General features: G+C 42.9%; 2 protein-coding genes across 2 annotated transcripts; both read left to right on the forward strand.

The window, feature by feature from the left end:
- The first annotated feature begins 2,409 nt into the window (after window positions 1–2,409).
- On the forward strand, window positions 2,410–6,369 carry LOC103628977 (kinesin-like protein KIN-1). The gene is made up of 16 exons (XM_020539756.2): window positions 2,410–2,528; window positions 2,982–3,084; window positions 3,209–3,252; window positions 3,500–3,529; window positions 3,630–3,746; window positions 3,859–3,884; window positions 3,980–4,061; window positions 4,189–4,230; window positions 4,312–4,345; window positions 4,425–4,500; window positions 4,766–4,914; window positions 5,018–5,079; window positions 5,322–5,413; window positions 5,490–5,604; window positions 5,695–5,874; window positions 5,958–6,369. Exons 1-16 carry the CDS (start codon window positions 2,415–2,417, stop codon window positions 6,126–6,128), a joined length of 1,437 nt encoding a protein of 478 aa, XP_020395345.1. The 5' UTR covers window positions 2,410–2,414; the 3' UTR covers window positions 6,129–6,369.
- A 444-nt stretch (window positions 6,370–6,813) lies between these two features.
- On the forward strand, window positions 6,814–9,158 carry LOC100193009 (RNA-binding (RRM/RBD/RNP motifs) family protein). Its single transcript, NM_001138177.1, has 4 exons — window positions 6,814–7,295; window positions 7,717–7,818; window positions 7,925–8,230; window positions 8,832–9,158. Exons 1-4 carry the CDS (start codon window positions 6,819–6,821, stop codon window positions 8,889–8,891), a joined length of 945 nt encoding a protein of 314 aa, NP_001131649.1. The 5' UTR covers window positions 6,814–6,818; the 3' UTR covers window positions 8,892–9,158.
- The last annotated feature ends 13,733 nt before the right edge of the window (window positions 9,159–22,891 follow it).

The following is a 22,891-nucleotide window of genomic DNA, read 5'->3' on the forward strand; positions in this document are numbered from 1 at the left end:
TATTAATTCTGATTATTGCTGTGATTACGCAAATATTTACTTGTCTTAGCTACGTCTTGTGTATATAATAAGGTCGAGACGTCGTCCTTGATACAGATTCACTCGTCCTCACACCAGAATGATGCGCTGCCTTCGTCTTTCCTATATCACCATCAACGTGCCATCGGAGCTGGGAAAAGTATGATCTCTAAAGTCTATGTCCCCTTGTGTCTGTGCACAAGGTAGGGACCGTATTAGTTTTTTGGAAAACGTCGTCGTGACTGCTCATTGTTTGTTTGCTTCATCTACGTCGACACGACGTCCTCGCCGTTCTGTTATGTCTAATCTTGTACCATTGTAGAGCCGACAAACTCATTGTAAGAATATTTATGCGTATATTTATTTTGTCACTAGCATGAGTATATGAACTGCTAGTGATCTATATATACACACACACACACGAAATAAGAGGTTGTTTCTTATACTATTATTATTATTCGAATCAATTTACCCATCTCTAAATTGCTATTATTTCTAACAATTAAGTGACCTGTTTTGGGCGGGCAATTAATTAACTGAGTTGGCTAGCATTCTACATGTACCAAGGTCGTACGAGCAGACTAGCAGTTGTGCGACATTGTCCTCTCTCTGAAGGAAAAAAAGGGGGGAAAGACGATAAAGGGCACTCGCTTTTGTGTTCTATCCCACCGAAAGGGACCAGTAGCTCAGTACAATGATGATGAGTTGCCAGCACGATCATTTTTCAATGCTAGCCATTCGGTTGTCACCCTCCTTTTTGCGTGCGTTGCGCAAGCTACTGCATTGCATTGCATTGCATTTGCGCAAGGGCACATGGCCACGCCGAGCCAGGGCATGACATGATTGCTGATGATTGTTTTTTTTTCTTCTCCTATCTTCTCCCATGATCTTAGCAGTAGCAGTGGAGAGGAAAATGATGCACCTACCTCAAGCAGGTGACCATAAATCGAGGCATTTTTGGTTCATTTTAGCGTGAGCTGGTTTGTTGGGCAGAGAAATGAGGATGATCTATGGAGTAAGAATCCGGTTGCTATTTCTTGTCCATAGATTTACTTCTATTTTTTATGTCCACCAAACCAGCTCTAAACATCGTCTTTTGCCACCGAGGAGCTAAAAAGCGCAGATCACATAAATAATCTCCTAACGACCCTTCGTTGAAGAGTTTTGGAGCCATGCATGTGGGCGTGCCGGGACGTTTGATTATTGCCCTGTGATGTGAGAGTTGCCTTTGGGCCTCGCCTCTACTGTACGTCTGTACCACCCGAACAAATCACCGCAACCACGTTGACCATTTTCATTCTCCTCTACTACTGGGAACTTTGGAAACATCCCAACAATGTTGTCTTCCGAGAGCTCTATCCAAACATCCCACGGTACATATGCTGGCAGGTTGCCGGTGAAACATTGAGATTCGGAGTATTTGACGTTATTTGTTTAGAGTATCTCCAAGAGACTAGCTAAATAGTTTGTCAAGCTAAATTTTAGCTACTTAATAGTAAAATAGCTCTCCAACAGACTAGTTATTTAACTTGACAAGCTATCCGACTCTCTAAATTGACTCCCTCACTAGCCAAGCTAACTTGCATGTTGAAGAGTCTGTTGGAATGAGATGCTATATTTATAGTTTAATCTTTATAAAGTGACAAATAAAGAGTAAAAAATAAAGAGTGTTTTTGAGATGCTCTTAGGAGTAGTTTGGAAGTCACAATTTCGAATAAGAATAGAATTCTAACTCATTCAGCCTCTTTGGATTTTGTAGGTCCTAAACTAGCATAGAGTCTTCTGCTCTCTTCCCCAACAATTTTAACCAAAACTGAAAGCATCCTCTGTCGGGCTTCTTGCATTGGTCAGGCCGGCCCACAAAGGCCTTTTCTCCTCACAGTCTCACACTCGAGACTCGACCGACGCCCCCCCCCCCGCCGTGCGTTTTCACCCTTGCTTTTCTTCTCCCGCTCTCTCCTCGTGCGCGCGCGCGTCGTCTCTCCTCTCTCGTGCCGACACCTGCGCGACCGCTGCCCCGCCGCCGCTCTACGCTGGGTACCGAGGTCTCCGCAGGGCGCTTCGCGGCGACGAGCACCACCACCAGGCATGCTCCCATCGCTTCTCTTCCTTCCCGCCGCGCGAGACCGACCGGCCGCCCGAGCCCTAGACGTTCGGCCGTTTGAATTCGTATCTGAATGTGTGTATACACGAGTAGCATGCGTGCTACCAAGTACCCATGCCCATTAGTTATACACGAGTACCATGCGTGCTACCAAGTACCCATGCCCATTAGTTAGTTACCGAACGCCCGAATCCTTCGGCTTGTTCCAAGGATTTTCGTTTGGGATCGCGTGCTTTGTTTCAAGGAACAGAACTTGCATTGTTGCTAACAACAACTGCGTTCCACTGCCAGGATGTCCAACGTGACCGTGTGCGTGCGGTTCCGACCGCTGAGCCACAAGGAGAGGAAGGCCAACGGCGACAACGTCTGCTTCAAGAGGCTGGACTCGGAGTCTTTTGTTCTCAAGGTCTGGACCGTGGACTGGACCCTCTCCAGTCTACTGCTTCCTTTAGGCTTTGCTGTTCCTGTTCTTAGATAAATGCATACGGCGGATGTTCTGTTCACGCGCTGTTTCTGGCGGGATTCATTCTTCCGCAGCTGGTGGGATTCACTGCTCTGTTCCTGTATTATACACCGCAACTTTCTAGATCGATTATACTGAATTGGTTGACGGTTATACAGTTACCGCCGTTCTGAACATTAACCTGCTTAAGCATCGCCCTGCACAATCATGATGTAGGGAGTAGGGAATAGGGACTGTGAGCACGAGCGGAGTCAGGAACTAGTGAATGGAGGATCAAAAACACACGCTCTCTGTTTGTTCTGCGTTAGCTGCATTCATCATCCTTTTCCCTGTGGCCTTGTTGGTGTCCCATTTCAATTCTTCTGCTTCTAATGTGTTGTTAAACTCTTGGATTAGGATGAGAGGGAAGAGGATGTCGTATTCAGTTTCGACAAGGTGTTCTATGAAGATGCCCAACAGTCTGACGTCTACAACTTCCTTGCAGTCCCCATTGTTTCAGGTTACATTTTTCCCCCCTATTTCCTTCTAGATCTGTTCTTCGAGATAGTCAAAGCTGTTTCTTATCACTACACTCTTATCACGACTAAATTACCTAATAGCCGTTTTTCATATCATGGAAACAGATGCCATCAATGGAATAAATGGGACTATAATTACTTACGGTCAGGTATCTATTGCTTCATACACATACACTCTGGACCCTGATTGACCAGTTGAGACAGTTGTACACTTGTTTTACTGCACAGGATGTATATGTGTATACACTTTGTTTCTCTCTCTCAAAGCAATGGCCATCGCATTGCAAGTTTCCAGTTTACTGTAGACAGTCATAGTTTGCAGTGCAGCTATGATCAATGTCTTAGCGATCAACTTTTAACCATACTGATATTTATTTCGAATTTGCTTGTGTCTAGACCGGGGCAGGAAAGACGTACAGCATGGAGGTAAATTAAATATCCTCGAGCTTTAATTTATGGGATAATTATTGATGGTGTCTCTTCAGTCTCGACCTTACACATTTATGTATTTTTGAATGTAATATAGGGCCCAAGCATATTGCATTGCAATGAACAGAAAACTGGACTAGTACAGCGAGTTGTGGATGAGCTTTTTATATGTTTAGGATCATCAGCAAGCACGTGGACTGTGAAGTTGTCAATGGTAACATACCAGCCTCATGCTGATTCAGAATCCACATTGCTAGTTTCTCCCTCCTTAGTTGTTAGGGTTTGCTGAAGCTGAATAGTAAAATAAGTTATTTACCATGTCTCAGGTGGAGATATATTTGGAAAAGGTGAGGTTAGTATTTGATAGAGAATTTCTCATACTTCCTGTCTGATTTTTTTTAAAGTGCTTCTATGGAGAGGATCAACTTTTATCTGTTCATATCTCAGGGACCTTCTTGACTTGTCCAAAGACAACCTGCAGATCAAGGAAAGTAAAACCCAAGGAATTTACATTTCTGGAGCAACAGAGGTCAGAGTGAAGAACATGTCACCTTCCTTCCATTCTAATTTTCTGTGATATTCAGAAAGAAGTACTTGGCATCAGGACCTCCATGCTTTCACTTTGATATCTGGTATCTGTTCAATTACCCCTGCAGATATCTATCCTCAACAGTTCAGATGCCTTGGAGAACCTTTCTGTAAGTCTTCTTGAGCTTTACTTGGAGTGCCTTTCTATAAGCAGATACTAATTTAGTTTTGTTGTCTTGTTTAAATTACAGCAAGGAATTGCCAACAGAGCTGTTGGGGAAACACGTATCCTCTGTTTGTAAATCTGGAGTCCTGAATCAGTTATTCTAAATTTGATATGGTATGCCATCTTTAATGTAAACAGAAATGAACCTGGCTAGCAGTAGAAGTCACTGCTTATACATTTTCTCAGTACAATATGGATGCACTTCAGATGAGAGGTAGGCCAAACATCAGAGTTACATGTTTCTATGTGCATTTATCAGAGTTACAAGTCATTGTTGTATTAAGCTAGTCTCGATTCTTGCTAAATATGCAATGGTTCTTTCTTGTTGGAGGTTGATATACTGTCCAAATGCTAGATTTATCTTTTCTCAGATGGTTGGCTCCAGTATTACGAAGCAAACATAGTTTCCTAGACTTATGTTAATGCAATTATGAAAAAAAATGCTACTATCTGCTCTTCATAATTACTTACCCTTACAGGGTAACAACAGGGAAGATTATACTTGTTGACTTGGCTGGTTCTGAGAAAGTTGAGAAAACTGGTGCTGAAGGACGGGTTCTTGATGAGGCAAAGACAATCAACAAATCCCTCTCAGCTCTAGGAAATGTCATCAATGCCTTAACGACTGGTGAGGAGAAAAGGATCCTTTTTTGGAAGGAGTTAACTCAATAAAAAGTTAGCCTGCCATGTGTTTGTGATTAGCTTAGCCTGTCATATTCTTCAACCTGCAGGTAAACAGAATCATGTGCCTTTCCGTGACTCAAAACTTACGCGCATTCTTCAAGATTCGTTGGTTAGTCAAAAGTTTCTCTAGCACGCCCCCCCCCCCCCCCCCCCCCCAAGAGAGGCAGAGCTTGTTTTTGGAGCGAAGATACTGGAGGGGGTTAGAGTAGCTAAAATTCTCTTATATTCAATTTTGAATAACAGGGAGATTTTAGCACCCCCAATTCCCTCCGATATTCTTGCTTTCCTAAACAAGCCCTAAGGATGAACAATATCATGCGGCTTTGTCTAAACGCTACTTGTTGCCTGCAGGGTGGCAACTCAAGAGCGGCATTGCTGTGTTGCTGTTCTCCGAGCCCATCGAATGCAGCAGAGAGTCTGTCCACGCTTCGCTTTGGAACCAGGCATGCCAGTCAACCAGTTTCACACCTGTACCGCATTGTTGTAATTCATTGCTCTCTATGGTAAACACCCTTTCAGGACAAAGCTCATAAAGGCTCCTCCGAAATTGATTCCTGAGTCAGTGGATAACACCAAGAAGCCCGCCGTCGAGACTCATGATCAAGATGATCTGCGGGACAGGATACTGAGCAAGGTCTGTAGCAATGAACCCGAGGTGATCGGTTATATTTTAGCCTTCATTTCTCGTTGCCAGCATCTTACTCTGAACCAAACTTGTGTTCAGCTAAGGTTGAGCCTGAAGGAGGAGGATGTGGATTTGTTAGAAGAACTGTTCGTGCAGGAAGGCATCATCTTCGATGCCAGTTCCGTCGTGGACATCGACTCGGTGTTCCGGGACACTGCAAGCGAGGAGATCTCGTTGCTGATGCAAGCCGTCGAGGAGCTCAAAGAAACTGTGGAAGAGGTAGCGCAAAAACGTCCAAACCTCCCTTGTGTCCATCTGCCTGCCGGGACACGATAATGTTCTAAATCTGATAGGCGTTGCAGCTCACGGACGAGAACGAAAAGCTAAGACGTAGCCTCCAAGTCGCACAGGAGATGACCACTCAGGCCCAGCTCGCCGCCGCCGCCGCCGTCGCTGGAGCTGCCCGGAGCCGTACTCTGCTTGATTTCGTGCCGGCAGTCCTCTTCCGGCCATTTGGGTTTGTACCAGAGTGACGACAGGGTCAATGCCCATTGTCCTGTGAGGCTGTGAAGAACCATACACTTGGGATATAGTAGATCACGACCATGGTGGTACACAGTATATAATAGTTGCAATACAGATACTAGACTACTGATATCCTTGGAACTTCAGTCTGTTTGAAATACGGCGAGAATACTGATAGCTATGTCATGTGTATCGGATATTTTTCGTTTTTTTGTGTGCTGGAAGTGTCTACTCCGTAGTTGTTTTTGAGGATTCGCCTCTTCCCCCTTTCAAAGTACTGATGAATTGTCGTTTTTCTTTTTAATAACAGAACTTTAAGTTGACTTCACTTGGTTCTGTGTTGGTCTCGCAATGTAAATCTATACTTTCTCTGTCCTAAATCATAATTTGAACTATAAGTTATTTTAACTTTCTTACATAGTAAAAAAAATATGAAAATTCAAAAAAAATATAATAATAATAATATTTATGATATTAAGTGAATACTACTAGATTTTTCTATACTATAATTTTAGTCAAATTTAATTGTTTGCTCTAGAAAACTAAAAATATTCGTCGGTTCATCTACTGGGCAGGATGCACACGTGGCTCCGCATCCAACCGTTCCTGGGTCGCACAGCCCATCCCGCCGCGCCGTCTCCCTCTCGCCCCAAACCCCTCTCCTCCTCTCTTTCTCTATCCACCTTTCCACCGTCACCATGGCCACCGCCACTACGTCCGCCTATCATTGCAACGCCGTCCTCCACCTTCCCAGACCTCCGCAGTTCCGCCGGCTCCTGCCCCCTCTCCCCTCCCTCGTCACCCGCAGAGCCGCGAGCGTCGGGCTGGGGGTCGCCCGTCTCGGTTCGAGGGCGAGGGCAAGGGCAAGTTCCGTACCGCCACCGCCACCATTTTTTGAAACCGTGGAGGAGGAGGAGGAGGAGGAGGAGGAGCGTGGGTGGTCGGATGCGGAGGCGGGATTCAGTGACGAGGCAGAGGATGAGCAGGAGTGGTCGGGCGGCAACGGCGCGGCGCGCGGGGAGGACCTGGGCGCGGACGCCGGCGAGGACCTTAGCGGGTGGGCGCGGCAGTGGCCGCGCCCGCGGGAGCTGTTCGTGTGCAACCTCCCGCGCCGCTGCGACGTCCAGGACCTGCTCGAGCTCTTCACGCCCCACGGCACCGTCCTCTCCGTCGAGGTACGCTATGCTAGAGCCCGACGTAGGATAATCCTGAGCTGACAGCTGAGCTTCTCTATGCCGATGCTTACTGTGTATCGATCAGCAACGGCTTCCACACAGGCAACTCACTTGTTGAAGATGCTTGTATAGCTGTATAAGCACCCTGCCAAATAATGCATCAGCAACAGAGCAAGTCTGATATTTCTGAACTCATTAGCTGAACGAAACAAGCAGGATTTTCAACAGAACCATGCTCTTGACATCTTTTCTGTTGACAATGTATTAGCTGCTACTACTATTTGATTGGGTGGATGATCCATTTTATGATGGACTAGTAGGTACATTGCGAGTAGAGGCTGTGCTTGCTTGTGTTGCTTAAACTCGACGACATTAACATTTTTATTTGACGCTAACACTTCAAGTCATTTACGCCTCGCAGATCTCACGCGATGCCGAGTCCGGAATTAGCCGAGGAACGGCTTCTGTGACGATGCGATCTCTAGCAGAAGCTCGGGCAGCCATCGACGCTCTGGATGGATTCGTGAGTCGTTTACACCCCCATATATCCAGATGAAACTTTTACGGCGTATCTCAGTCCTTCTCGAGCCTCTCAACTCACGACGCCGTGTGTTTTTTTTCTCTCGTAGGACATGGATGGGCGTGAGGTTTTCGTGAAGCTAGCGTCCGACGTCATTTCCAACAGGAAAAACGTGAACCTGGCCCACATAACGCCCACGAAGGACCACATCTTCGAGACCCCGCACAAGGTCTACGTCGGCAACCTCGCGTGGTCTGTTCAGCCGCAAGACCTGAGAGAGCTCTTTACCCAGTGCGGAACCGTTGTTAGCACGAGGCTGCTGACGGACCGCAAAGGGGGCAGGAACCGAGTCTATGGGTTCCTCTCGTTTTCTTCCGCCCAAGAGCTTGAGGAAGCGTTAAAGCTCGACAGAACGGTATGGTTCAATTCAAGTTTGAAGTTTCCTGTTCCAGTAGCTTGTTTTTTTGTTTTTCACAGATTTGATCAGCTCTGGTTACTGCTGTTAATTAGTCTCGCATGATGGCGTTGTTATCAATGATAGAGGAGAACTTAAAGCATGTTTGTTGTATAAATTGTCATACCTTATCTAACTTTTCTGTCTAAGATCAATTCGGACGACTAATCTTAGATAAAGTATGACACAGTTAGTCACGAACCAAACAGACCCTTGGATTTCGGTTGACTTGTACTGGCTCCTTTAAAATTCTTGCGTAATCCGCGACCCGAATGGCGCAGTTCTGAGAACTCCAGCCGCCCTACCACTATTCTTCTAGATAAAGTTTGGATGACTTTGCCCACCGGACAAGAAGAGTAATGACTGTTTGTGGTAATTTATAGTAATAAAGAGAGTTAGTCATGTTTAGTAGCCCCAGGTGCCCAATTTAACTCCCTGATCCGACCACCTGCTGCTAGTAGCCCAGTATGGTTCTCTACTTGTGTGGCTTGTCAAGTTGTCCTCCTACCCAATGATATTGCTCAGCACCTTGGCTTACATCACTTCTTTGCTTCTGCAACAGGTCTTCTTCGGACGGGATATCGTAGTGAAGGAAGCCCATGTAGAGCGCCAGACGCGCTGAGCCGCTGAGTGTTACCCTTGAGAACTGCACTTTTTTTGTCTGCCTCGTTGACTGACTAAGCTCATGCTCCAGGCACAAGCTACACAGCTGACGAAGAAGCAATTGAGCGGTTCATCGCGAAAGAGTTAAAAAAAAAAACGGTAGTGTAAATTAGTACCATTGCTGCAACTTTGTCAGCGCCGCCGTGGATGCTGGTGTGAGAAATTCTAGGACGAACTGAGAACTGGTATTGTAGTGGTAATACATGTTGTTTTAGCTTCTTATAATACCCTCCATACAGTAATAGTGCTCCTTCACCACACGTTTCTAATGTCTCGAATTTTTGTTTGTGAAAGGGATTCTAATTGAGTTGGTCAGATTGTAGAAGACCCGGCTCTGGTTGTGGTTTGCTGCACTTCTAAGGCTATCTCTAGCAATCTATTCATCTCCATCTCTCATTTCAAACTTTACTATTTTAAACTTGCAATATATAGTGTAAAACAATGTTTTGCATGATTATATGTACAATTTAGTTATAGTCTAATACCCTAATATCTTCAAGTACACAAAGGTCCTGTGAGTTGTTAGATGGCTTGAGTAGAAGTCCGGTATTGGTGGTAGTCGTTCTCTGTAGTTTCCTGTACATAGACGTGGCAGTGGTCGTTCTCACATGCTACGGTTTCCTGTGTGAAGCAGATGCTGTTAGCTGTTTGCCATTTCTCCATCCTTTTCAAGTATTGCCTTTTCTGTATCCCTTTTCAAGTATTGCTTTTTCCCCTCTATCCTTTTCATTACCTAGCAATCTAGCGTGACATCTCTCTCTGGATTACCTTTTGAGTTTTGACATAAACTAGTGTATTGTGCGCTCTTGCGCGTGCGTATTCCAGCATAGGTTTTACGAAGGAATTATTGATATTAGTGGCTGGTGAGCCGATGAAGGACGAGATTTGATATGTAATTTAAGCATATATAAGATTATAGAAATGAAATAAGTAAATATGGAGATAATTAATTTTATGAGGAATTTGTTAAAACATGTCACTCTTTATTGCCGCTATACAAAATGGGTCACGCCTCGTCACAGTTGTCAAAATAGACCGTTCTGGTCGTGTATGTTTGTCAAAATAATCACTTCTGGATAGTGGTAGCAAACTGAATTTCATTTGTCATGCAGTTGTAATCTTGAACATGGCTGAATTCTAAAAGGTGGTGGCAAACTGTTTCATGGCATCAAACTGATTTTCTAAAATTTTGGATGGTGCTAGCAAATAGAATATTATGGCATCACGTTTGTTGTCAACTTTTGTTTGGTTTTTCCTTTGTCATGCAGTTGTAATCTTGAACATGGCTGAATTCTAAAAGGTGGTGGCAAACTGTTTCATGGCATCAAACTGATTTTCTAAAATTTTGGATGGTGCTAGCAAATAGAATATTATGGCATCACGTTTGTTGTCAACTTTTGTTTGGTTTTTCCTTTGTCATGCAGTTGTAATCTTGAACATGGCTGAATTCTGAATGGTGGTGGCAAACTGTTTCATGGCATCAAACTGATTTTCTAAAATTTTGGATGGTGCTAGCAAATAGAATGTTATGGCATCACGTTTGTTGTCAACTTTTGTTTGGTTTTGAATTTTCTTGTTAACAATTTTTTGGCACCATACACTGCTTTTTGAAAGCAGAGACAACAGCTCTGCTATTTGTCCGAGATGCAGCAGCAGTCTGTTTTATGCTCACTTCCACTGAAAGTGGCAGCTTGTTTTGGAAGCAGTAGTAGAATTTCCACTTGAAAGCAGCAGAAAAAGGAAGATGCAGAAAAGAGCTCTAGAGTATTCGTGGGGCTGTTCGCGAAGTCCCAGGCAAGTCTAGAGTTAGTGTAGGTCTAGAGTATTCATGAAGAAGATATTTTGCTAGCTGCATTTTGCTTCGTTGTACTGCCATGGTTTCTTTTGCCGTTGATGTATCATCGGATGGCTAAAAACGCTGACGTGGATATCGTGCGCGTCGCCATTTCGAACCGGCTTTAAAGAATAGAAATTTGTCCGAGATGCAGCAGCAATCTGTTTTATGCTCACTTCCACTGAAAGTGGCAGCTTGTTTTGGAAGCAGTAGTAGAATTTCCACTTGAAAGCAGCAGAAAAAGGAAGATGCAGAAAAGAGCTCTAGAGTATTCGTGGGGCTGTTCGCGAAGTCCCAGGCAAGTCTAGAGTTGGTGTAGGTCTAGAGTATTCATGAAGAAGATATTTTGCTAGCTGCATTTTGCTTCGTTGTACTGCCATGGTTTCTTTTGCCGTTGATGTATCATCGGATGGCTAAAAAGATAAACGCTGACGTGGATATCGTGCGCGTCACCATTTCGAACCGGCTTTAAAGAATAGAAATTCCACTTGAAAGCAGCAGAAAAAGGAAGATGCAGAAAAGAGCTCTAGAGTATTCGTGGGGCTGTTCGCGAAGTCCCAGGCAAGTCTAGAGTTGGTGTAGGTCTAGAGTATTCATGAAGAAGATATTTTGCTAGCTGCATTTTGCTTCGTTGTACTGCCATGGTTTCTTTTGCCGTTGATGTATCATCGGATGGCTAAAAAGATAAACGCTGACGTGGATATCGTGCGCGTCGCCATTTCGAACCGGCTTTAAAGAATAGAAATTTCGGTAGTCCTCGTTCCCAACAGGCCAAGTGATAGTCGCCTAGAGGGGGGGTGAATAGGGCGAAACTGAAATTTACAAATATAAACACAACTACAAGCCGGGTTAGCGTTAGAAATATAAACGAGTCCGCGAGAGAGGGCGCAAAACAAATCCCAAGCGAATAAGCAAGTGAGACACGGAGATTTGTTTTACCGAGGTTCGGTTCTTGCAAACCTACTCCCCGTTGAGGAGGCCACAAAGGCCGGGTCTCTTTCAACCCTTCCCTCTCTCAAACGGTCACTCGGACCGAGTGAGCTTCTCTTCTCAAATCAAAGCCGGGAACAAAACTTCCCCGCAAGGGCCACCACACAATTGGTGCCTCTTGCCTTGATTACAATGGAGTTGTGATCTCAAGAACAAGTGAGAAAGAAAAGAAGCAATCCAAGCGCAAGAGCTCAAATGAACACGGCAAATCACTCTCACTAGTCACTAGGGCTTTGTGTGGAATTGGAGAGGATTTGATCTCTTTAGTGTGTCTAGAATTGAATGCTAGAGCTCTTGTAGTAGTTGAGAAGTGGAAAACTTGGATGCAATGAATGGTGGGGTGGTTGGGGTATTTATAGCCCCAACCACCAAACTTGACCGTTGGCTGGAGGCGTCTGCTCGATGGCCACCGGACAGTCCGGTGCACACCGGACAGTCCGGTGCCCCTGCCACGTCATCACTGCCGTTGGATTCTAGCCGTTGGAGCTTCTGACTTGTGGGCCCGCCTGGGTGTCCGGTGCACACCGGACATGTACTGTTTGATGTCCGGTGCACCGGCATGGGCAAGTCTGACGTCTGCGCGCGCTGCGCGCGCATTAAATGCACCGCAGGGAGCCGTTGGCGCCGCAGGGAGCCGTTGCTCCGCTGGCACACCGGACAGTCCGGTGCACACCGGACAGTCCGGTGAATTTTAGCGGAGCGGCTACCACGCGAACCCGAGGCTGGCGAGTTCCGAAGACCGCGCTTCCTTGGGGCACCGGACATGTCCGGTGCACACCGGACAGTCCGGTGAATTATAGCGCGCCGGCTTCCGAGAAATCCCGAGAGTGAAGAGTTTGAGTCTGAGTCCCCTGGTGCACCGGACAGGTACTGTTCACTGTCCGGTGGCACACCGGACAGTCCGGTGCGCCAGACCAGGGGTGCCCTCGGTTGCCCCTTTGCTCCTTTATTGAATCCAAAACTTGGTCTTTTTATTGGCCGAGTGGGAACCTTTTACACCTGTATAATCTATACACTTGGGCAAACTAGTTAGTCCAATTATTTGTGTTGGGCAATTCAACCACCAAAATTATTTAGGAACTAGGTGTAAGCCTAATTCCCTTTCAATCTCCCCCTTTTTGGTGATTGATGCCAACACAAACCAAAGCAAAATATAGAAGTGCATAATTGAACTAGTTTGCATAATGTAAGTGTAAAGGTTGCTTGGAATTGAGCCAATATAACTACTTACAAGATATGCATGGAATGTTCTTTTCTTATATAACATTTTGGACCACGTTTGCACCACATGTTTTGTTTTGCAAATTCCTTTTGTAAATCCATTTCAAAGATCTTTTGCAAATAGTCAAAGGTAAATGATAAGAGTTTGTAAAGCATTTTCAAGATTTGAAATTTTCTCCCCCTGTTTCAAATGCTTTTCCTTTGACTTAATAAAACTCCCCCTAAAAGAGATCCACCTCTTAGTGTTCAAGAGGGTTTTGATATACCATTTTTGAAATACAACTTTCTCCCCCTTTTTGAACACAATAGGATACCAAATGATAAATATTTTTGGAAAGCACTAAGTTTTTGAATTTGGTGGTGGTGGTGCGGTCCTTTTGCTTTGGGCTCATTTCTCCCCCTTTTTGGCATGAATCGTCAAAAACGGAATCATTAGAGCCCTCGAAGTAATTTCTTCCCCTTTGGTCATAAGTAAATGAGTTAAGATTATACCAAAGACGAAATTCGGTCCTTTTGCTTTTGAGCTTTTACTCTCTCCCCCAAGGATGAAGTCCTTTTCTTTGATGCTCATTTCTCCCCAAGGAATAGAGAGTTGCTCGGAGTGATGGCGAAGCATGAGTTACGGAGTGGAAGCCTTTGTCTTCGCCGAAGATTCCAATTCCCTTTCAATATACCTATGACTTGGTTTGAAATAGACTTGAAAGCACATTAGTCATAGCATATAAAAGAGATATGATCAAAGGTATTCAAATGAGCTATGTGTGCAAGCTAGCAAAAGAAATTTCTAGAATCAAGAATATTGAGCTCATGCCTAAGTCTGGTAAAAGATTGTTCATCAAGTGGCTTGGTAAAGATATCGGCTAATTGATCTTTAGTATTAATGTAAGAAATCTCGATATCCCCCTTTTGTTGGTGATCCCTAAGAAAATGATACCGAATGGCTATGTGCTTAGTGCGGCTATGCTCGACGGGATTGTCGGCCATTTTGATTGCACTCTCATTATCACATAGCAAAGGGACTTTGGTTAATTTGTAACCGTAGTCCCGCAGGGTTTGCCTCATCCAAAGCAATTGCGCGCAACAATGTCCTGCGGCAATATACTCGGCTTCGGCGGTGGAAAGAGCGACCGAATTTTGCTTCTTTGAAGCCCAAGACACCAAGGATCTTCCCAAGAACTGACAAGTCCCCGATGTGCTCTTCCTATTAATTTTGCACCCCGCCCAATCGGCATCCGAATAACCAATTTAATCAAATGTGGATCCCCGAGGGTACCAAAGCCCAAACTTAGGCGAAATAAGCCAAATATCTCAAGATTCGTTTTACGACCGTAAGGTGGGATTCCTTAGGGTCGGATTGGAATCTTGCACACATGCAAACGGAAAGCATAATGTCCGGTCGAGATGCACATAAATAAAGCAATGAACCAATCATCGACCGGTATACCTTTTGATCCACGGACTTACCTCCCGTGTCGAGGTCGAGATGCCCATTTGTTCCCATGGGTGTCTTGATGGGTTTGGCATCCTTCATCCCAAACTTAGCAAGAATGTCTTGAGTGTACTTTGTTTGGCTAATGAAGGTGCCTTCTTGGAGTTGCTTCACTTGAAATCCTAAGAAATACTTCAACTCCCCCATCATCGACATCTCGAATTTTTGTGTCATAATCCTACTAAACTCTTCACATGTAGACTCGTTAGTAGACCCAAATATAATATCATCAACATAAATTTGGCATACAAACAAGTCATTTTCAAGAGTTTTAGTAAAGAGTGTAGGATCGGCTTTGCCGACTTTGAAGCCGTTAGCAATAAGGAAATCTCTTAGGCATTCATACCATGCTCTTGGGGCTTGCTTGAGCCCATAAAGCGCCTTAGAGAGCCTATAAACATGGTTAGGATACTCACTGTCTTCAAAGCCGGGAGGTTGCTCAACATAGACCTCTTCCTTGATCGGTCCGTTGAGGAAGGCACTTTTCACGTCCATTTGATAGAGCTTAAAGCCATGGTAAGTAGCATAGGCCAATAATATGCGAATTGACTCAAGCCTAGCTACGGGTGCATAGGTTTCACCGAAATCCAAACCTTCGACTTGTGAATACCCTTTGGCCACGAGTCGAGCTTTGTTCCTTGTCACCACACCATGCTCATCTTGTTTGTTGCGGAAGACCCATTTGGTTCCTACAACATTTTGGTTAGGACGTGGAACTAAATGCCATACCTCATTTCTAGTGAAGTTGTTGAGCTCCTCTTGCATTGCCATCACCCAATCCGAATCTTGAAGTGCTTCCTCTACCCTGTGTGGCTCAATAGAGGAAACAAAAGAGTAATGTTCACAAAAATGTGCAACACGAGATCGAGTGGTTACCCCCTTATGAATGTCGCCGAGGATGGTGTCGACGGGGTGATCTCGTTGGATTGCTTGGTGGACTCTTGGGTGTGGCGGTCTTGGTTCTTCCTCATCCTCCTTTTCTTGATCATTTGCATCTCCCCCTTGATCATTGCCATCATCTTGAGGTGGCTCATCTTCTTGATTCTGCTCTTCATCATTTTGAGCCTCATCCTCATTTTGAGTTGGTGGAGATGCTTGCATGGAGGAGGATGGTTGATCTTGTGCATTTGGAGGCTCTTCGGATTCCTTAGGACACACATCCCCAATGGACATGTTCCTTAGCGCGATGCATGGAGCCTCTTCATTACCTATCTCATCAAGATCAACTTGCTCTACTTGAGAGCCGTTAGTTTCATCAAACACAACGTCACATGAGACTTCAACTAGTCCAGTGGACTTGTTAAAGACCCTATATGCCCTTGTGTTTGAGTCATAACCAAGTAAAAAGCCTTCTACAGTTTTAGGAGCAAATTTAGATTTTCTACCTCTTTTAATAAGAATAAAGCATTTGCTACCAAAAACTCTAAAATATGAAATGTTGGGCTTTTTACCGGTTAGGAGTTCATATGATGTCTTCCTGAGGATTCGGTGAAGATATAACCGGTTGATGGCGTAGCAGGCGGTGTTGACCGCTTCGGCCCAAAACCGGTCCGGTGTCTTGTACTCATCAAGCATGGTTCGTGCCATGTCCAATAGAGTTCGATTCTTCCTCTCCACTACACCATTTTGTTGTGGAGTGTAGGGAGAAGAGAACTCATGCTTGATGCCCTCCTCCTCAAGGAAGCCTTCGATTTGTGAGTTCTTGAACTCCGTCCCATTGTCGCTTCTTATTTTCTTGATCCTTAAGCCGAACTCATTTTGAGCCCGTCTCAAGAATCCCTTTAAAGTCTCTTGGGTTTGAGATTTTTCCTGTAAAAAGAATACCCAAGTGAAGCGAGAATAATCATCCACTATTACAAGACAATACTTACTCCCGCCGATGCTTATGTAAGCAATCGGGCCGAATAGATCTATGTGGAGTAGCTCAAGCGGCCTGTCGGTCGTCATGATGTTCTTGTGTGGATGATGGACTCCAACTTGCTTCCCTGCCTGGCATGCGCTACAAATCCTGTCTTTCTCAAAATGAACATTTGTTAATCCTAAAATGTGTTCTCCCTTTAGAAGCTTATGAAGATTCTTCATCCCAACATGGGCTAGTCGGCGGTGCCAGAGCCAACCCATGTTAGTCTTAGCAATTAAGCATGTGTCGAGCTCAGCTCTATCAAAATCTACTAAGTATAGCTGACCCTCTAACACACCCTTAAATGCTATTGAATCATCACTTCTTCTAAAGACAGTGACACCTACATCAGTGAATAGACAGTTGTAGCCCATTTGACATAATTGAGAAACAGAAAGCAAGTTGTAATCTAGAGAATCTACAAGAAAAACATTGGAAATGGAATGGTCAGGAGATATAGCTGAAAGTGCATTCATCCCTTTTGTGAGTTTTGGTGATTTGGATAACAACACATTTAAAGGTCTAACGAGTTTGCTAAGTGTTGAACAGGAAATTCAGTATGATGAACATACTTGAATAGTGTATAATGATCGGTGAACAAAGGTTCAACACGAGGTTATATAACCAATGAGACAATGCAAATGGATATAATATGATCTCTATATTGGTTTGAATATATGGACAAGACCTGAGAAATCACTACATACATATGACCAGAATAAGAGGACAAAGTGATTTAGAGGATTGGTCAAGCCAAAGAGAATAAGATATGAGGAATCGTGAATTGGCTTGACCATATTACTGTCAGTCCATATATGCTTCTATGAGAATCAAACTAGAGCTTGATTGATCTTGACAATTATATCTAGAAGACATTCAAGCAAGGTTCACAATATTGAAGAAATGATTCTCTCAATGGATGCTCAATTTGATGTGACTCAAGAATGGCTTGATAGGGTGAAGATAGCAAGGAAAGGGCTTCGAGGAACTAAGCGAAGGTGAAGGTCAAGCGACGGCTTGTAGACCGAGGTACCATGGCTAAGGTGAAGAAGAGAGTACTTGCACTAAGTCGATGAACTAATCAGCTATGAAGAGTTATAACATGTTGATGCATCAGTAAGGTGACTTGAAGCCATGATTTGAACTCACATAAGGTGATATGGTACAAGTCACTGGGTTTGATTTGAGTTTGCTTCAAAAGGTGAGACAAAGATGTTTGTGATCCTTATGAAGCAATGCCATGGAGAAATCACACATGAGACACCAATGACTCAAGGAGTTTACTTCATTATATTTTATTTAACTTGAGTATAGGAATCGTCGTACTATAAAGGGGGATCCAAAAAGAAGGTTGGTGTTTGCCAAAGCTCAAACCTCTCTATTCAAAAGCTATTTTTGAAAAGCAAAAATCTCTTTAACGTTCTATGGTTGACCGTGGTTAGGGTTGAGAAACCTAGAGTGTTCTTGCTGAAAAGCAGCTGAACTTCTTCAACTGCAGCTGAGCTTTCCAGCTGAACTTGACTTCAGCTGAGTTGAGCTTCTTCAGCTGCAGCTGAGCTTTTCAGCTGAGCTGAACTTCAGCTGAGTTGAGCTTTCTCAACTTCAGCTGAACTCAACTTCAGCTGTGAACCTCTTTGACCATACACCAGCTGAACTTGCCTCCGGGCAGTTGAGCTGGGGTTTTCTCTCCTAAACTCACTGGTCAAGACCAGTTGAACTGGTCCTGAGGGGCAGTTCAGCTGGTCTCTGACCCCTCTGACCTCTGATCTGCAGTCTGCCAGTCAGACTGGCAAACAGGTCGCCAGGAGCTGTCAGGGGCGGTTCAACCGCCCCCCCTGGGCGGTTCAACCGGTTTTGGTCAACTTTGACCAGTCTGCGGTCAGTCTGCGCGTCAGTCTGCCAGTCAGACTGGCAGACAGGCTGCCAGGCCTGCCAGGGGAGGTTCAACCGCCCTGGGGGGAGGCTCAACCGCCCTCAAACAGAAAAATCGGCCCAACGGCTAGTTTTGAGCTCCAACTATATATACTACCTCCTACCTCTCTCCCCAAAGTAGTGAGCACGATTTGAACTCCATTTCTAACCCAAGAAACACCTCCCTCTCTCTCACACACATCTCTTGCCTCTCCCATTTCAAATCTTTGGAGAGAAATCTTTGAGTGAGCTTGAGGGCTGCGGTTTTGTGCTTCATCTCTAAATCTCTCTTGCTCTTCTTCTTCATTCGAGCTTTGGTACTACATCGAGTTCTTTGTGGATTCATTACTCTTGGAGCTTCTAGCTCCTAGACGACTAGGTGTCTCTTGTGAGTCTCCAAATCTTGTGGAAGACCACAAGAAAGTTTGTATTACCCGCTCGTTTGAGCAAAGATTATTGTGTGGGCTTGACCTTTGTGGTCGGCAAAGGGAGGATTAGGGTTGAAAGAGACCCGGCTCTTTGTGGGCACCTCAACGAGGAAGTAGGGCACCTTTTGTGGTGTGACCGAACCTCGGGATAAATCCTGTGTCTCTTGCGTTCTTGCTCATTGTGTTTGTTCATGTTCTTCGTTCTCTCACCATTCCGTGGAAGATTGTTTATATCTTTTTGGTGTGTGGATTTTGAGAAGTGCCCTTCTCAGATCTACTACTTTGAACCCTGTGGATCATTTAGAACATCTCATTTCCAAAGTTAACTGGGTGAATTTCGAGATCAATTCAGTTTTACCTAGTTTGCTTCTAGTTTTTGTTGAAAAAGTTTTAACTTGCCTATTCACCCCCCTCTAGGCAACTTTCAATTGGTATCGGAGCCTAATCCTCGTTCTAACGCTTAACCGCGTGAGGAAAGATCATGTCGGGGGGACTAAGAAACGAAAGTGCTTCTAAGCTTGAAAAAGTTGAGGTTGCCTCGACTTTATCTTTTGGTGCAGATGTTGATCCTAGGGCAATAGATCTTGCCATGAAAATCGCCGAAAGGATGTTCCTCAAAATGAAGGAAGATGAGGCGAAGAACAAGATTGAAGAAGAAGAAAATGATCGATGGAGACCAAACGACGAATCCACCTCTTCACAAGGTTCATCTTTCAAATCCACTTCTCATATGTGCTTTATTGCTAATGGGAGTGACAGTGAAAGCGAAAGTGAGGATGAGGAGGAGCAAGAAAGTGATAGTGAAGATGAGGATGATCTTCAACAATTCTTCGCTCAGCTAAGCAAGAAACATCGGATGAGCTTGCTTAAACTCATGAAAAGAGCGGAAGAACAAAAAGAAATGCTTCATAAGCAAGAAGACTTCCTCATCAGAAAAATTGAAGACTTAGAGAAGTTGACCAAAGAGCATGAGAAGCTAAAGTGCTCTCATGATGATTTGGTCCAAAGGTATGAAGACATTTCAATTGAGCAAATTAAAGTTGTTAATCATTCATCATATATTGCTCAATTAGAAAATAAAAATGCTATGTTCAAGAACACGATAGAAAGGCTAAATATTGAAAATCTAGCTTTGCAAGAAAAACATGATATGCTTGTGTGCTCTCATAATAAATTTATGGATTCACATATCATGTTAGAAATGGCTCATGAGGTTGTGTTAACTAATTTGAAATCATACCAACCTCACATGTGCACATGTGTTGAAATTGAAACTATATCACCATGTGCTAACAATTGTTGTTATCAAGCAAGCCAATCTTCCATTGAGCTAGAAATTTCAGGAATTAGTGATATTTCTATCACACAAGAAAATAAAGAGCTCAAGGAAGAAGTTGGAAGGCTAAGAAGGAGCTTAACACTTTTGAAGGGAAAGTGTCATGCTCAACCTTCTCACGATAACCGTGATAATATGGTGAAAAAGCTTGAGAAGGGGACAACCGTAGCATGCACAAAACCCCTTCAAAAGAATACCAAGCTTTTCAAGAAGGGCATGAGCAAAATCCATGGTAAGAAAATTAATGATCATACTATTTGCTCTAACAATGTGCCTATGTGCTTCAACAAAGAAAGATCAAAGAGAAGCGATAGAAGGTGCTATGGATGCAAGGAGAAGGGTCATGAAATTGGTTCATGCCCCCACATGAAGAACAAAGACCTTGCACAATCAAGAAAGATGATCATCAAGAAAGATGAAAGCAAAAGGCAAATGCATTGCAAGGACAAGCACCGCATTTGCTACAATTGCCGTAAAAAAGGTCATCTATTCAAGGTTTGTCCAAATGGTAAAACTCCTAAGCCTAACTTGTCAATACATTCAAATATGCTTAGGAGACCCAAATTTGACTCTTGTGCTAGAAAGGTGATGAGTTCACCACATTCTAGGACCAAGGCTGTTTGGGTGCCTAAGTCCTTATTGGCTAACCTTGATGGACCCATCATGAGATGGGTACCAAAATGTACTTAATAAGTTTTGCAGGTACCCAGAGATGATATGAAGCTTTGGGGTGCTTGAGCGGTTTAACTCAATTCTTACCTCAAGCTATCAATCTTACATTGTCTATCCTTTAAGATTGACCCAAAGATGAATTGTGTTGTTATATCACTAACTTCATATTCATCTCTAGCAAGAACTTGTGTTGTAGGGAATAAGGATTAATCTTTGTGGGAATCAAGCAAAAGGCCTACAACCAAGTGATATCCAAAGGATGGTAACAATTAATTCTTAAGTGCACATTGCTTTTAATTGGTATATTCCTTTGTGTCTTTTGTATCCACATAGGAAAAATGAAGCACTTAAGAATGAACTTAAAAGATTTTACATTGCTTTGGAAAGGATCTAATTATGTGGTAGATTGCAAGTTCATATTTTTATATTGTGACAATCTACATAATTTAAATTGATTGTATGTATCTTGTGCCATATTTCAAATTGATTATCGTATTATTGCCATGACCTAGACATAAAGAGGATTATCCCATGTTCTTAAATGAATAGAGTGCTAAGTAAGAAATTCAAATTCTTAAAGCACTTACCAAAAGGGAAATTCTCTATATGACTAGAGTTGTGAGACTAATGTTTTTATCTAAGTGATTTATGTAGTTTCACAACATGAGAATGTGTTTCCCAAATGGAGTGTGACATTCAACGTTCAAAGAAGATCGAACCAATACTATGTGATGTATTCATTCTCATTTAAATTGGTTTTGAGTCTTCTACATTAATCACTCACCATGCTATGAATTAAACTTGCCATGTGAACTTAATTAAATAATCATGTTTTTTTTCACCTTGTTTAATTTTGGTGTTATGCATGATGCTTGTAAGGGCAATTTAGTTCATATCATGAAGTTTCCTTATTTTAGTAACCTTCTTGTCATTCATATACTAGAGGTTTCTAAATAGGAAACTATTGTTTGTGTTTCTAATGCAATCTCTTTTAAGCCATTTCATGAAAATTCATAAGTAGAGATTGTGCTCTTTCATTTGGTAAAATCACAAGCATTAAAGGTTAATCTTCAAACAAAGAAAGATTAGGAATGCTCAAGGCAAAGGTATGAAACTAGTTGTTTCATTTGGTATGTGACCAATAATAGTTCCTTTCAAGTGGCATTCTTTCAATTGGTAATAATCTATTTTATGGAAAGAAATGCCAAAATGAAGGTTAAATTCCGTTTGGCTTAAATTTGTAAATTAATGCATATTGTGAATTCACTGCTCCATGTGCATTAACTTAAAAGGAATTTAATTTATGCCTTTACGCCTCATAAATGATGATTTGTTTGCCATTCATATATAGATATCATCATTCATTAAATACTTCCTTGTACTACTAATACCTTTTTCCAAAGTGTTTTATCGACTAGTTTAAAAAGGAAAAGAGATAACAAAGAAGGAAGTCTCCACAAATGATGAAAAGAAGAATACTAAGGTGACACCACCACAGATAGTAAGATCTATCAAATTGGTATAACAAATGGTACATTCTATATGGTGGTAAGTATTCTTAGGCATAAGTTAATTCATTGCAAATTTGTCATGCCTTGACCAATATATGTAATGTACTCCTCATGAGACTCTTAACTGAATTGAAAGTGCATATGGCAAGTCATTCAAATACTTGATGCACATATCTAGTGGGAGAACATTATATATCTTGTGTCATAGAGAATAAGTTTCACTTGAGTAAGCTATACTAAGACAATCCAAAATGGTAAATTTGTATTTCATTCATATGGATTGTAATCTTTGTTTTTTTAATAGCTACTCTTGATGCAGTTTAAAATTCCCTTATAGTTAAATCTAAAAGTGCATAAGAATCTTTTTGTTGATATTCATCTCATACATATGCACTAACATGGATATGATTTTTAAACTGTAAAAGGTACAATTAGTGATCCATACTCTCTGAATTTTGGAAACCCATATTTTGATATCTTAGAAATCTACTTCAATCGGTATCCATATGCTTCATATTGAATTGGATCACTAAGTTGTACATTCCATGCATAACTTGTCTTTATGATATGAATGCTTGTGTGACTAACCTTGATAAGCTAGGTGCACTCAAGGTCAAGCTAGGTTCATCATCAAGAAGGCAACACAATGATGTATCAAGAAAAGGAG

Source organism: Zea mays, chromosome 6, assembly GCF_902167145.1.
Source record: "Zea mays cultivar B73 chromosome 6, Zm-B73-REFERENCE-NAM-5.0, whole genome shotgun sequence".
Lineage (NCBI taxonomy): Eukaryota > Viridiplantae > Streptophyta > Magnoliopsida > Poales > Poaceae > Zea > Zea mays.

Bases quoted from the DNA above. Each gene is read 5' to 3' on its own strand.
- LOC103628977 (XM_020539756.2), top strand. From the start codon at position 2,415: ATGTCCAACGTGACCGTGTGCGTGCGGTTCCGACCGCTGAGCCACAAG. The intron at 4,062-4,188 runs GTCAGAGTGAAG...TTACCCCTGCAG, and splicing joins ACATTTCTGGAGCAACAGAG to ATATCTATCCTCAACAGTTC. The intron at 4,346-4,424 runs GTATCCTCTGTT...TAATGTAAACAG, and splicing joins CAGAGCTGTTGGGGAAACAC to AAATGAACCTGGCTAGCAGT.
- LOC100193009 (NM_001138177.1), top strand. From the start codon at position 6,819: ATGGCCACCGCCACTACGTCCGCCTATCATTGCAACGCCGTCCTCCAC. The intron at 7,819-7,924 runs GTGAGTCGTTTA...TTTCTCTCGTAG, and splicing joins TCGACGCTCTGGATGGATTC to GACATGGATGGGCGTGAGGT. The intron at 8,231-8,831 runs GTATGGTTCAAT...CTTCTGCAACAG, and splicing joins CGTTAAAGCTCGACAGAACG to GTCTTCTTCGGACGGGATAT.